This window comes from Gracilinanus agilis, chromosome 4 (assembly GCF_016433145.1).
Source record: "Gracilinanus agilis isolate LMUSP501 chromosome 4, AgileGrace, whole genome shotgun sequence".
In the NCBI taxonomy this organism is placed as follows: domain Eukaryota; kingdom Metazoa; phylum Chordata; class Mammalia; order Didelphimorphia; family Didelphidae; genus Gracilinanus; species Gracilinanus agilis.
Window position 1 is genome coordinate 512609892 of NC_058133.1, and position 14686 is coordinate 512624577.

Here is a 14686-nt window from a genome sequence, read left to right on the forward strand (position 1 = left end):
AAGGTGCCAGTGAAGGCCCATCAAAGGCTTAGCCTTTGGTATCAGCTGCAGAGTTCCACTAATCTGAGCCCAGGAAGGAAAATCCCAGTTAAAGTGATCTTGCCTTTTAGCCCCCAGGTCCCAGCTTTCTTAGAAGGTGATGGTCTTGAAAGATATCTCCAGGAAAAGAAATCCAGCCAGGAGAAGAGTTCTTCTGAGACCTTACACCACAGCTTTAAGGTAGTGCTTGATGGGAACGACTGGTGGTACCATGATTCTTGCTCATCCTGCCTGAGCAGAGGTCAAGAGTGAAGCCAGCTCAGGGAGAACACAGGAAAGACGGGAAACCATGGAGGACTTGTTCCAAATGCTTGGGGAGAGAGGTGAGAATTACAGAAGTGTTAGAATCCTACCGGGGGTAAGAAAGGTTTCTCAAGTAAGGGCTCCTGGGAGAATGATTCAAGAGATCAGAGAAGAACAATTACAGCAGCTAACTCAGTCATTGTTTCTATCAATTCACACCATTATCTAGCTACTTTCACTAGCAATCTCTGGCCTCAGAAGAAGTTTCTTCAGTCAGTCAACCTACTTTATATAGTTAAGGCCTCTATAAAGGGTAGAATGAATGTTCAGGTTCCCTGGTCAAAACACAGCTTTCATGACTTTAGCAGTCATTGGCACCTCAAGGGGAGGAGAGTAAAAGTTGATGGAGGAGTGATTTAGTGTGGGATTTACAGGGCAGAAATATTAGGAGGTTGGGAGGCCAGAAAACCACAAAAAAATGATCAGTCTGTCCATTGACTTCTTCCTTCTGATTCAGCTCAGCCTCCTCAAGTCTCTGTGCTTCTTCTCCAAGACCAGATCATAGAGGGAGAGGAGGGAATGACTTTTAGGTTGCTTACAACCAAGTTTCAGGTGAGTTCAAGTCTCTTCCTTTGTCTGTGCATCATTTCATACCATATTTCTCAATTTACAGACATTGCTTTTCCTTCTTAGGACTTGAGTCTCAGTTATGCTGTCCCAGAAGCGTCTGGCTATTCTCATTGATGGTTTCTTAGAGTTTGAAGGCTGAATCTTAGAATTAATGTGCCTTATTCAATAAGGATCATAGAAATGGACAGTTAAAAGGGATTTCAGGGACTATCCAGACCACCCTCCTTGAGATGATAGCTCTTAAAATTTCTGAACCTAGCTATCATGTCCCTTTGAGCCTTTTCTCCTGGCTAACCAGACCCAATTCCAGGAGTTTGTTTTTCACTATTGGAGTACCAGGTGAATGGTGGGAGTTATGTATTGGAATAGATGCTAAGACATTGGACTTGATGACTTCAAAGACTATCCAACCCGAGATAGTTTTCTTTCAATTTAATTCAGTAGGCATTTATTAAGTTCCTACTATATATACCTGGCATTGGGGCAGAAATAAAAATTAAATAGCTCCTACCCTCAAGGAGTTTACATTCTAGTGGGAGACAACACATACAAGAAATAAGATGAAAAAGAATGAAAGAGTCAGAGCCATACGGGAGAAGGAAAGAAGGTATGAGATGGGTCAGAAAGTATATAAGAGACAGATAGAATGAATGTCTCCTCAAACCCAGGGCAGAGTATTGTGGTCCGTTTTAGGCCTCACATTTTAGAAGGCCCTGGATAAATAGGAATGGGGAATGTACTATAGCTTATGACAGGCCAAACACTCAGTGCAAATCATTATAAGAAATATTTTTAAAGTATGACCAGAATGTGAGGTGCACCTATGATGCAGAGAGAATAAAGACTGGGACAGGGACAGCTCTTGCTGCCTTTGTTCCCTGATTTGATAAGAGCCCTAGAAAAGGCCTCCTGGGCACTGGTGGGAGCCATTGGGGGTGGGGACAATTCTGAGAAAATACTGGTAAATGAGGACCACACAGACTGAAAAGGGGTTGCAGTATTTTACATATTTATACATGAGTGTGTATGTATACACAGTCTTTTTATATGTACAATTTTTAATAAACATATATATATATACACACACATACTTTAGGGCAGAGTACTTTCATTAAAAAGGTCAGAATCCATAGAAATATTGGGAAAAATAGCTCCCTTAGAACTTAGCACAGTTCTCTGTACAGCGTAGGTTATACCAATATGAGAGGTAGAAATTTATTCCAAGTCTCCATGGTACAAAGGGAGTAGGTTTGTGTTTGTCTATGTGTGTAACATAGAGAAAGAGAAAGGAAGGGAGAGAAGGAGAAGCCAATTGGGAATTAGAATTCCTGGCATGATCGTTCTGTTTGTGGGATTTTGCCTTCTAAGTAAATGTTGACTAGTAGAGTAGAATTATTCTATAATGTAGATTACTTTGGAGTGTGCTCCTCGGCGTTACTGTGTGTGTTTAGGTGTAAGTGGCAGCTGGTTCTAGTGAGGTTTGGGGCTTTAGGAGCAGAAGGCACAGGTTTCTTGGCCTTCACTTGAGGAAAGGATTTATTGAGGCAAACATGAACTTCCCAAGAAGGCTCTCTTCCTCAGGCCAAGGAGAATACAAAGTTAGGCACCCACCGAGTAGGTAATCAGTCCATGTGTCTGATTCAGGAATCGGTGACGTTCAGGGATGTGGCTGTGGAATTCACCCAGGAGGAGTGGAGGTGTCTGGAGCCTGCCCAGAGGTCCTTGTATAAGGATGTGATGTTGGAGAACTACAAGAACCTGATCTCTCTTGGTGAGTATCTCTGTTCCCCAAGACTCAAGAGTCTGTCCTCTGGGCAATCGTTCTAGTCCCTCTTCCTGTGGCACAAGAATATTCCAAATTATCCATCATGTGCAAAAGAGTCCCAAATTCTTTATGGCCGATAAGTTTTGTATTCCCAAATGAAAGGTCTTTGCTTTGTACAGATGGACATCCCCCTAACTTCCTTGCTCTGACTCTGAGTCTCCAGCTTCCTTTTCCCTGGAACCTCAGGTGAAGGATTCCCAAGAGAATCCATTAGACTTTTGTCCTTTCCCTTTTCTTTGAGAGTTCTCCAGCCACTGGGCTGAGAGCTCTCTTGTCCACTGATTTCACTTTTCCTGGAGTGGAAGCCCCATGACACAGCAGGGACCATATCTTAGCTGAACTTTCTGTCTTTGCCCTGCACAGCTCTCTGCACACAGTGAATACTCAATGTTTGATTTTTTTTTTCTGAGTATATACTGTAGACACATCTATACACTAAGTATCCGGTTCTGAGGCAGAAGAGCAGTAAGGACTATGGCAGTGGGCATTAAGCAACTTGCCCAAGGTCACAAAGAAGTGTCTGATGCCAGATTTGAACCCAGGACCTCCCATCTAGGGCCTGGCTCTCTATCCTCTGAGCTCCTCCTATGAGAGCTGTTTGATGTTTTTTAAAGTCTTACTCCAATGGTCAGTATTTCTGGCCAAACACTGTGGGAGCAGATTCTTGAGGCACAGCACAATGGACACTGGTATGGGCAGGGGCAAAGGCAGGCCCTTTGCTTTCTGTGACTCAGTGTGGCAGAGCAGTGTTACAAAGCAGCTCTTGCTCTGTTAGTAAACATTCTAAAGTGCCCTCTGTGTGCCAGGCACTGTGCTAAAAATGCTAAAAAAATATTTCCAATAAGAAAGGCCCTGCCTTCAAGCTTTTGGTCTAAAGAGGGAGACAGCACCCGGAGGGGAGGTGCTAAGAGAGGGCCAGGATGCAGTCCAGTCCAAAGGGATGAGCTGGTAGGAAATGAAGAGATGCCTGACTGGGGAGCCCTCTTGGAAGGGAAGCTTTGGAAGGAGGCCTTTGCCCTCCAGTGCTCAAGTCAGAAGATGCTGAGGATGTGTGAGCATCAAGGCTGGTGCAGTCCCAGAGGATGATGAGGTTTCTGGAGGTCTGGTGGAAGCCAGAGGAAAGTAGCTGCATGGGAGAAAAAGACAACTTTCCCCAAGGATGCTTTCTGGCTTCCTGGTGACCTGGGGAGCTCAGATTCTTCCTAGCACCCATGGAAGGGGCCAGGGGTGCACGGAGCTTTCTGAGATGTCCCTTGGATTTGTGACTCTAGGCAGTCCCCTTCACTTCTCTGTCTCTGTTTTCTTATCTGTAAAACGGATATGAGTAGCATCCCCTCACAGAATTGTTGTGAGGATCTATTGAAAGAAGCTCGGCTTTGTAAACCCCAAAGTGCTCTAGGGGAACTAGCAGGGTACCATCTCCTGAGATTAGGGCTGCTCAGGAAGAGCAAGTGCTTGGGGACCTTGGCTCTGAAGGGGAGGCGGCAGCAGAAGGAATATCTGTCAGATTTCCCTATCCTTGGGCTGGGCAAGCACTTCTGCAGTAGACTTCTGGACGCCGGAGCTGAGGAGGGCCCAAACCCAGGACACTTCCATGTACCTCAGTTAAGGCCACAGCCTCATTGACACACACTTCCCCACTCTGGCCAAGTTAGCACCTTTTATTAACTTCCAAGTACCCCATTCAAGTCTCCTCTTATTCTATAACTGCACTGGCAGCACCAGGTCAGCCTGGTGAGGCCTGGCCTCTACCCTCACCTCTGCTCACTCTCTGCACATGGAATCTTTTGGCGTGTGGTCTTTTCCCATCAATAGAACAGATCCTCTTTGTGGGGAATAACTGCTGAGGCTTTGCCTCTGCCTCTCCAGGACACAGCGTAGTATCTCCCCCATAGTGGGTTCTGATCTGTAAAGATATCTTAGCTGACATACCTGGGAAGGTGTTTTACTGATTTTGATCTGCAACCCATACTTTGGTGGAAACTTGGTCCAGGGATGCAGTTGTAGCCCATCCAGGCCTGAGCATCTTGAACCAAGTTTTGTCCTCATCATCCCCTGTGTTCTCTGGGGAGGCGAGTGAGAGGGGGTCCCTTCACCATTCTGGAGGCTTCCTGCTTTCCCCTGACTGCGGGAAGACTCAAGTTTTCCCCCTGTTATTCCTTATCATTGCTATGTGATCGGCTCATCTTCTCTCTCAGTCAGAGATGCCTCTCCATCTCTTTTATTCTTGCATTTGAAGTTCCTCATCAGTTATGTGTTGCAGCTTGCTTACACTCACCATTGACCTCTTTGTCTTGAGGGATATTAAATTTTAATTGTATTCCCTGGTGTCCCTGCACCACTAGAAGGTTAGATTTTAGAACTTAGATCTTTGCTTTCTGGGTAGTTTGGGATCACAAGGTGCTCTGCAGGTTCTTGAAGGCAGTCAAATCCACTCCTCATGTCCAATGGCAAAAAGGGCCTGCTTACAGGGTAATGGAGATCTCTCAGAGCATCCCATGTAGGAGAGGAATCCTCCTTGGAAGGTCTTGCTCGCGGTATTTGCTGTGCTGGCACCAAGCCCCAGAACATTGCAGTGCTGTCAGGAAGAGCTCTGTCAGCAAGCAGATCCTCAGGAAAGACCCGGGAAATGAAGATTTTTCTGAGGACCAAATTAAACCCAGGATAGCCCATAAAGCTTATCTATAAGGATATTGTATTTGTGGTGTGTATAGACCTGACTGTCTCTTCCATCCAGGAAGTCTTCACATGCCCAGGGTAGATATCCTTCTGACTCACCAGGTGGTGGAGGCCCATCAGCTGCCCTCACCCTGGTTTATCCTTGAGATGGTTTTGTTTGTGTGTTAAGTTTGTAGATGAGTCAGTCCCAAATGGACAAGACAGCAGAACCCCAGTTATGACTTAGGCTCTCTTCGAATACAGAACAGGATTGCTGCAGCTGTGATACCCCGGGGATATTGGAGATGCCTCCTTTTCCCTTCCAGAATCCTCAGTTTTCTGTACCTGTGTGTAGGAATCCCTGTTTCGAAGTTGGATGTGGTCTCCTTGTTGGAAAAGGGAGCAGCAGCGTGGACCCGAGAGGGAGAAGACCCAAGAGGCACTTGTCTAGGTGAGTACATAAAAATCAATTAAACGGGTCCCTGCCAGCAGCTTTTCATTAAGTTGTTCCATGGCTGTGCCAGGAGGTACAATGGAACGGGTACCACATGTGCAGCCAGAGGATGGGGATGGTCCAGTTCCCCGACTGATTATGTTTGCCTTCGGGACTTTAGGAAACTCACTTAACCTCTCCTGGCCTTTGTTTCCTTATGTGTAAAATGAGGTTGGGCAGCTAGGTGGCAAAGTAGATAAAGTGCTGGGTGAGGAGTCTGGAAGACTCATTTCTGTGAGTTCAGATCTGGCTTCAGATGCTTCCCAGCTGTGGGACCCTGGACAAGTCACTTCACCCTGTTTGCCTCAGCTTCCTCATCTGTAAAATGAGCTGGAGGAGGAAGTGGCAAACCCCTCCAGGATCTCTGCCAAGAAAACTCCAAATGGGTCAGGAAGTCAGACACAACCAAAATGACTGAACAACAACAAAGCGGGTCACCTCAATGGTCCCTTCAACTCTAGAGCTCTCAATTCCTTGTAATAGTATCACTGGGTTCAAGGATATTAACAGTTTTGTAGATTTTGTGATTTATTGCTTTGTTACATTACAAAAAGATTGTACTCTTTCTTAATTCTGGCAGGTGGAACACACTATATCTATTTTCCACAGACCCACTACCATTGATAATTTTATAATTCTTTTAATTTAATTCATTTGATGTTGTATCTCAGATTTTTTTTTCATGTTAGTTTTTATAAGTAGGGGAGACTTTAAAGAGTTTTTATGCAGCTTTTGCTAATGTGTCCTTTTACAAAACTTACAAACTTACCTTTTTATTATCATTATTTTAATAGCATCTTCATTTTCTTTTTCAATAAATCTTATTCCTGTCTTTTGCTTTCACTTTGCCTATGGTTCCCATTGTATCCTTCCTACTAACCCTTCAGAGAGCATCCCTTGATGATAAAGAAAAACATTCAGCAAAACTAACCAGCAAATGGGAAAATGGTGCCATTCTGTGCTGTGGTCCCTGCTCTTGATCCCCACCTTCTGCAGAGAAGCAGGGGCCTCCCCTGGGCCTTCTTTGGGGCCCAGGTTAGTTGTCACAATTTTAAACCATGAAACCATCGATTGTTTTCTTGTTCTTTCAGGCTCTATCGCTCCAGTGATCATGCATCTTGTTCTCTTCTTTGTTGCTGTATTTTGCATCTGATCACATCTTTCATCATATCCCTCATTTCTTCCAGCATTCCTTTTTATTCACATCTAGCTCATGCTTGAAGTCTTCCACTAAGGGCAAGCCACTTCCTTCTGGAGAGCTCTGTTATCAGTTGTTGGGCTTAGATGAAGGCCTAACTGCTTCTTTGCACTTTCTAGGCACTGCTCCTAATTTTTTCCTTTGGAGCCAAGCAGACTAATATCCTTCCATACGAGTAACACCTTCCTGATACCTGAAGACAAGTTATGGTGTCCTCTCTACATCTTTTACCAGAAGGACTGTGGCATATGGAATAGGGAGCTGACCCTCAGAATCAAGACCGGGACTGGGTTCAAGTTCTGCCTCTGAAAAATACTGGCTCTTTGACTCTCAGCCAGTTGTTCCACTCTCAATGGATCAGGCTACTCTCTTATTAGGAGAAGGTGTATAGAAAGAGCCAATTTGCCTTGGTGGAAAATTCCTCCTTGTGAGAGCTCTCCATGGCTGAAATCATAGTCCAGTCAAAAAAAAAAGAAAAAAAGAAAGTCTTTTACAGGCAGGCGGCATCTCTAATTTAATTGGTGAACTTGTGTATGGAATAACTGTTGAAGCATGACACAGGCCAGTTGTGCAGCTTGGGGGACCTAAGTTTAAATCCTGGCTCAGATGCCTACCAGAACCATGGGCAAGTCACAACCCCACTGTGCCTCAGTTTCCTTATTTCTAAAATTAGGGTATAGACTCAGTGGCCTTGAAGGTCACTTCTAGCTTCAAATCCATGATCCTCTGATGCAGCCTCCAGAACCAAGCAGAGCACTATAGAAATGGTTTGACCAAGGCAGGACATAGACCTTCTGCATTCTGGGCTTTGTCCATCCATGCAACCAGATATCACTTTGGCTGCAGTGGCCATGTCAAATGGTTCACATGGATTGAACGTCCAGATAATTAAAATTGTAAAAGTGAAATTTGGGAGATGCCATCTTTAAGTATATATATGTATTTTCTATGGACACATAGAAATTATCAAACTACATTTCCCGTGGTCCAATGGGTTTCCGGTTCCGGTTCTTTGGGCGTGGGGACGCCTACGTCTCCACACAGAGGACAGTTTAAATCTCCGGGGTGAGGAGGAACTTCCTCTTGGCTAGAAGACTCAGGAAGAGATGGGAGGTAACAATAATAGCTGGGCGACAGTTTTGAATTCTTACAAGCGTGTGGTCTAATGACTTTATCTATCAGCATGGCTTTAATTAAAATACTAATTTATATATTTATATCAGCCTTTATTATTTTTTATCGTTATAAAACTACTCAACCTTTTTCAGGTCAACTTATGTCTAGCCACATGTCCCCAGTTTGGTAATTGTGAATTTGAGTTTCTGAACCCAAAATGTTGCTGCTCAACACCTCACTGTTACATTTTTTCTTATTAGGTTCAGCCTTATTGGTCTAGCCCAGTGATGGGAAAACTTTTTTTTTTTTAAAACCCTTACCTTCCATCTTGGAGTCAATATTGACTCCAAGGCAGAAGAGTGGTAAGGGTAGGCAATGGGGGTCAAGTTACTTGCCCAGGGTCACACAGCTGGGAAGTGTCTGAGGCCAAATTTGAACCTAGGACCTCCCGTCTCTAAGCCTGACTCTCAATCCACTGAGCTACCCAGCTGCCCCCTGGGCAAACTTTTTAAAGAGGGGCCAAAGGAAAGGAAATGCTCATCTGTTAGTCTGTTTCTAAGGCAACTCTTTCGAAGTTTCATTGTATTGTATCCTACTCATATTCCTCAGATTAGGAATAATGTTGTGCAGCTGGATAGAACATTTCAGGGAGCCACATCTGGCCCACAGGCCATAGTTTGCCCATCACTGGTCTAGCCTGCTGAGATCTCTTTGAATCTTCACTCTTATTTATATTGTTAGTTATCCATGTCAGTTTTGTATCGTGTACAGATTTCATTAAAACTGCTGTGTGCCTAATTTGGTTTATTGATAAAAATAATTTTTTCACAAAAATTTTTTTATGAAAAAGGTACATTATTTCACTGTAAAAATAATATTCTTGTTTTCTTAATTTTCAGGATAGTATATTTAGTATTTTGTCATTTAAAAAGTATTTTATAGAAAGCTTTGTGCAAGCCAAATTAATTTTTTTTAAAGATTTTTTTTATTTTTATTTTAAACCCTTAACTTCTGTGTATTGACTTATAGGTGGAAGAGTGGTACGGGTAGGCAATGGGGGTCAAGTGACTTGCCCAGGGTCACACAGCTGGGAAGTGTCTGAGGCCGGATTTGAACCTAGGACCTCCCGTCTCTAGGCATGGCTCTCAATCCACTGAGCTACCCAGGTGCCCCCTAATTTTTTTGATATGTCATATCTATCATCTTGACTGCTTCTAAAGTAATCTTGTTATAATCTGCTAGGTAGCAGATTGCATAGAGTTCCATATCTGGAATCAGTAAGACTCATCTTACTGAATTCAAATCCAGCCTCAGTTACTAGCTGTGTGACCGTGGGCAAGTCATTTAACACTGTTTGTCCATTTCCTCATTTGTAAAATGAGCTAGAGAAGGAAATGGCAAACCATGTCAATGGTAAGTCTTGAATGAGTTGAATGTGATGTTGCCTCCACCCTGCTAGAAATGAGTAAACTGTTAAAAATATAATTTCCTGAAATGTTCATAATTTTTGAGAAGTCCAGTAATTAATTTTTCCCAATTACTCAGTCTTCAAATATATTGTTTTTCTTGTATTTTGCATAGATTCCAAGTTGATTAAATTTGCAGTTGGATAATTCTCTGAGCTAGTTCTTGTCCTTTCCCCATAGTTTTCCACTATTTTTCCTGTGGGAGATATTTCTATTTTAAATTTAGTATAGTCTTTCATGATATCTATAAGTACATTCAGTGTCCTGAATGTAATGAATTTTGTTCAGGGTAGCTAGATTCTCTTTAAATATTTCTTCACCTGTCTTTGTCTTTATTCCTAAAAATAGACCTGTTAAACCTGGTCCAAATTAAGTATTATCTTGATGGAAAAGACAGGAACTAGAACTTCCTCTAAAAAAGATTCTTTTATCTTAGCACAGCAAATAATGGTTAATGACAATTTTTTTTTTTCAGATTCCTTTAGAGAAGACACCAGATTTGAAATCCAGGATTTAAGCATGGGAATATCATCAAGGAAAAAACTGTCAAAGAGCATTGCCTGGCATTGCAAAATGGAAAAAGCTGTGGAATATAATGTCAATTTGAAGAAACAAGAGAGACCATCCAGAGAAGCCACCATTCGCAGAACAACTTTGAGTGATATGAGTGTGCCTCAATGTGAGACACTGGGGCACAGTTTAAGTCTGGGGCCAGAGTTAGTTGCACCGTGGAATGAGACTGTGGAGAAAAGTCTGGATAAATATAAGACAGCTGGAAAGAGCTTCAAGGGGTTTTCAAACCTAACTGCATATAATACAGTCTTTTTAGAGAAAAACCTATCTAAATATACCAAATGCAAGAAGCCTTTCAGATACCACTCAGGACTGTTTAAGTTTCATAGAATACATGCTGGAAAGAAGCTACATAAACAAAGTGAAGGTGGAAAAATATTCAGAAGATCAAATCTTATTGGAAATCAGAGAATTTCTACCAGAGAGAAACATGAATATACAAAATATGGAAAAGGCTTTAGCCACAAAGGAAGCTTGACCAAACTTAAGATAAATCATCCTAAAGTGAAACCCTTTAAATGTAATGAATGTGGGAAAGGTTTTAGCCTGAGATCAAACCTCATTACCCACCAAAAAACTCACACTGGAGAAAAACCCTTTGAATGTAACGAATGTGGGAAATCCTTTAGTCGGAGGGGAAATCTGATTGCACATCAGAGAACTCATAATGGAGAGAAACCCTTTGTATGTAATGAATGTGGAAAATGTTTCAGCCAGAGGGGAAACCTGATTGCACATCAGAGAACTCATACTGGAGAGAAATCTTTTCCATGTAATGAATGTGGAAAAAGCTTCATTCATAGGGTAAATCTTATTACTCATCAGAGAACTCATACAGGAGAAAAACCCTTTGCATGCCATGAATGTAGAAAAGGCTTTAGTCATAGGGGAAACCTTATAACCCATCTGAGAACTCATACTAGAGAGAACCCCTTTGAATGTAATGAGTGTGGGAAAGCTTTCAGATTCAGGGGAAGTCTTATTAGACACCAGAGAACTCATACTGGAGAGAAACCCTTTTCGTGTAATGTATGTGGGAAAGCCTTCAACCACATGGGATACCTCATTGATCATCAGAGAACTCATACTGGAGAGAAACCCTTTGAATGTAATGAATGTGGGAAAGGTTTCAGCAAGAGAGGATACCTTATTTGTCATCAAGGAATTCATACTGGTGAGAAACCCTTTAAATGTAATGAATGTGAGAAAGCCTTCAGCCAGAGAGGAAACCTTATTGCACATCAGAGAACTCACACTGGAGAGAAACCCTTTGCATGTAAGGAATGTGGGAAAGGCTTTAGCCGGAGAGAAAATCTTACTAGTCATCAGAGAGTTCACACTGGGGAGAAACCCTTTGCCTGTAAGGAATGTGGGAAATCCTTTACCCAGAGAACAAGCCTTATTACCCATCAGCGAATTCATACTGGAGAGAAACCCTTTGTATGTAATGAATGTGGGAAATCCTTCAGCCACAGAGACTCCCTCACTTATCATCAAAGAACTCATACTGGAGAAAAACCCTTTGAATGTAATGAATGTGGGAAGGCCTTCACCCAGAGAGCAAACCTTGTTACCCATCAGAGAACTCATACTGGAGAGAAACCCTTTATATGTAATGAATGTGGGAAAGCTTTTGGACATAGAGTATCCCTCACTTGTCATCAAAGAACTCATAATGGAGAGAAACCCTTTGAATGTAGTGAATGTGGGAAGACTTGTAGCCAGAAAGCAAACCTTATTTCCCATCAAAGAACTCATATAAGAGAGAAACCCTTTGCATGTAAGGAATGTGGGAAAGGCTTTAGCAGGAGAGAAAATCTTACTAGTCATCAGAGAGTTCATACTGGGGAGAAACCCTTTGCATGTAAGGAATGTGGGAAAGGCTTTAGCAGGAGTGAAAATCTTACTAGTCATCAGAGAGTTCATACTGGGGAGAAACCCTTTGCATGTAAGGAATGTGGGAAATCCTTTACCCAGAGAACAAGATTCATTACCCATCAGCGAATTCATACTGGAGAGAAACCCTTTGTATGTAATGAATGTGGGAAATCCTTCAGCCACAGGGACTCCCTCACTTATCATCAAAGAACTCATACTGGAGAAAAACCCTTTGAATGTAATGAATGTGGGAAGGCCTTCACTCAGAGGGGAAGTCTTATTACCCATCAGAGAGCTCATACTGGAGAGAAACCCTTTATATGTAATGAATGTGGAAAAGCCTTTAGCCACAGAATATCCCTCACTTATCATCAAAGAACTCATAATGGAGAAAAACCCTTTGAATGTAATGAGTGTGGGAAAGCTTGCAGCCAAAAAGCAAATCTTATTACCCATCAAAGAACTCATATAAGAGAGAAACCTTATACGTGTAATGAATGTGGTAAAGGATTCAGCAGAAGATCCAATCTTATTACTCATCAGAAAAATCATACAGAAAAGAAATAGCATTTGATGAAGTAGAGAGGCTTCAGTCAGGGAGTACACCTTCATAGCCACCAGAAAACTCATTTGATTCTGAAATCTCAACCAGTAGATATATCTTTTCTTTCTAACATACTTTATTGTGACTTTCTTTGATTTTTATATTATCTGCACATCTCAGTCTATCCCTTTTTCCATCCCCTTCAAAGAGGCATCTCATCTTTTAAAAAGTCCAACCTAACAGACCCACACATTGAAAAACTGACATTGTCTGCAGATTCCAACTATAGTCTACCATCTTTGTAAAGAAAGAGGGGGATAGGGTAGTCTTTTCTCAGAATTTAATTTTAGTTTTATCACATCTATGCTCCTATTTCTAATTGCTCTAAATTTCACTATTTTCTAATTGTGCTTTTGTTGGTTTTCAATTTTTAAAAATGTCACATTTCTGTTCATTAATTCTTTATATATTTTATTAATATATGATTTTAGAGAAGTAATTTGCCCTCTTAAAGGCTATACATTAGCTTCATCTCAGAAATTTTGGAATGTTGTCTCCTTATTGCCATTGTTTTTTATACTGTTATTGTTTCTATGATTTATTCTCTGACCCAACCATTATTTAGCATTTAAGTATTAAGTTTCTATTTAAGACTATGACTTTTGCTGTGTTCCCTGAATTGATAGTTTTCATTGCATTATCATCTCTGAAAGATGTTAGAATTTCTGATTTTTTTTCATTCACTTGCGGTATCTCTGTGCCCAAAGGCATGGTTTATTTTTATAACAGTACTATATTTGGTGCTTAGAAATAACATGTGTTTCAATATGCATTTACACATTTGATATACATTTAGAAGCTATAAATCTTTTAGTTTTAAATTCACGACCAATTTGTTCAGTTCAAATTCAGTAATTAATTTTTTTATTTGCCTGTTTTTAATAAGTTCAGTTCTGAGAGGAAGATTACACTTTCCTATTATTTATTGTGTTCTTATTTATGTCTTGCCATTCAGTTAATTTTTTCATTGATATGCCATTTGATGCATATATGGTTAATATGGACATTAATTCATTGATTATGATTCCTTTAAGCATGATGTCATTTCCTTATTTATATCTTGGGATTGTGAGATTTTATTTTTACTTAGTGTGGTAGCATGATTGCAAGTCTGGCTTTTTTTATTCACCTAAAACAGAGTAAATTTTACTCCAGCCTCTTGTTTTATTTCTGTGTGGAATATACCCACCAGATATAGGGCTTTGTTTTTGTTCTGACACTTTTATTGGATTTAGTCCAGTGAAGGATCCCTATTGAATTAAGTAACTAGAATATACCAGGGTGAAAAGGGTAGCATTTCTGTCCACTCCCTGGTGCTGAACCAAGTAACATCTTTGGTTGACATTTTTTTTTCTCAAGGTGGCAACTAATTTCACTCAACCAATTTACACTCAGTACTGTTTCCTCATTATTCCTGTATGGTTGGCAGTGTGATACAGGGAATAATGCAAATGTTTTATAATGCATTACTATGTATAACATATTTGCTATTTAATGTGTTTCCGTTCTACTGCTATACACTACGCTATTGGGTTGTGACTTTTTGAAACCGCTTATGAAACTGACTATACAATGAGTTTGCTCTTATTTGCTGGTTATATTTATGGGTTTGGCTATTGTGTATAAATATAGATGGCTGATTATTGTGACTCTGTATAAGATCAAAGGTTTTGTTAATTGGATGTTTAGAGACTCAGAGCTAAAGCAAATGATGGTGTTGATGTAGGCAAAGATAGATCTAATGGAAAAGTGTTTTAAAGAAAATCTTGTCAATGGTAAAATTAATGGTTGTGATTTAATGAATATAAATATGCTTGGTGGTACAAATGGTTAGGGAAATGATGTGAAAGTTAAAGTACCAAATAGGCTGGAAAGGGGAACAAAGGCATTACACAAAAATCCTGCTACCTTGTTTCCATTAAGGGATATGCCATTATTTCATCTGATGGGGTATTGCATCTAA

The 14686-nt window shown here is 41.0% G+C and overlaps 1 protein-coding gene across 1 annotated transcript in view; it reads left to right on the forward strand.

Moving 5' to 3' along the window:
* The first annotated feature begins 2541 nt into the window (after window positions 1–2541).
* LOC123246891 overlaps window positions 2542–14686 on the forward strand; it is a 220504-nt gene continuing 208359 nt past the window's right edge. Inside the window, exons 1-3 of the mRNA XM_044675672.1 lie at window positions 2542–2683; window positions 5751–5846; window positions 10144–12393. Coding sequence (XP_044531607.1) covers window positions 2542–2683; window positions 5751–5846; window positions 10144–12393 — 2488 coding nt within the window. The remainder of the gene's footprint in view (window positions 2684–5750; window positions 5847–10143; window positions 12394–14686) is intronic.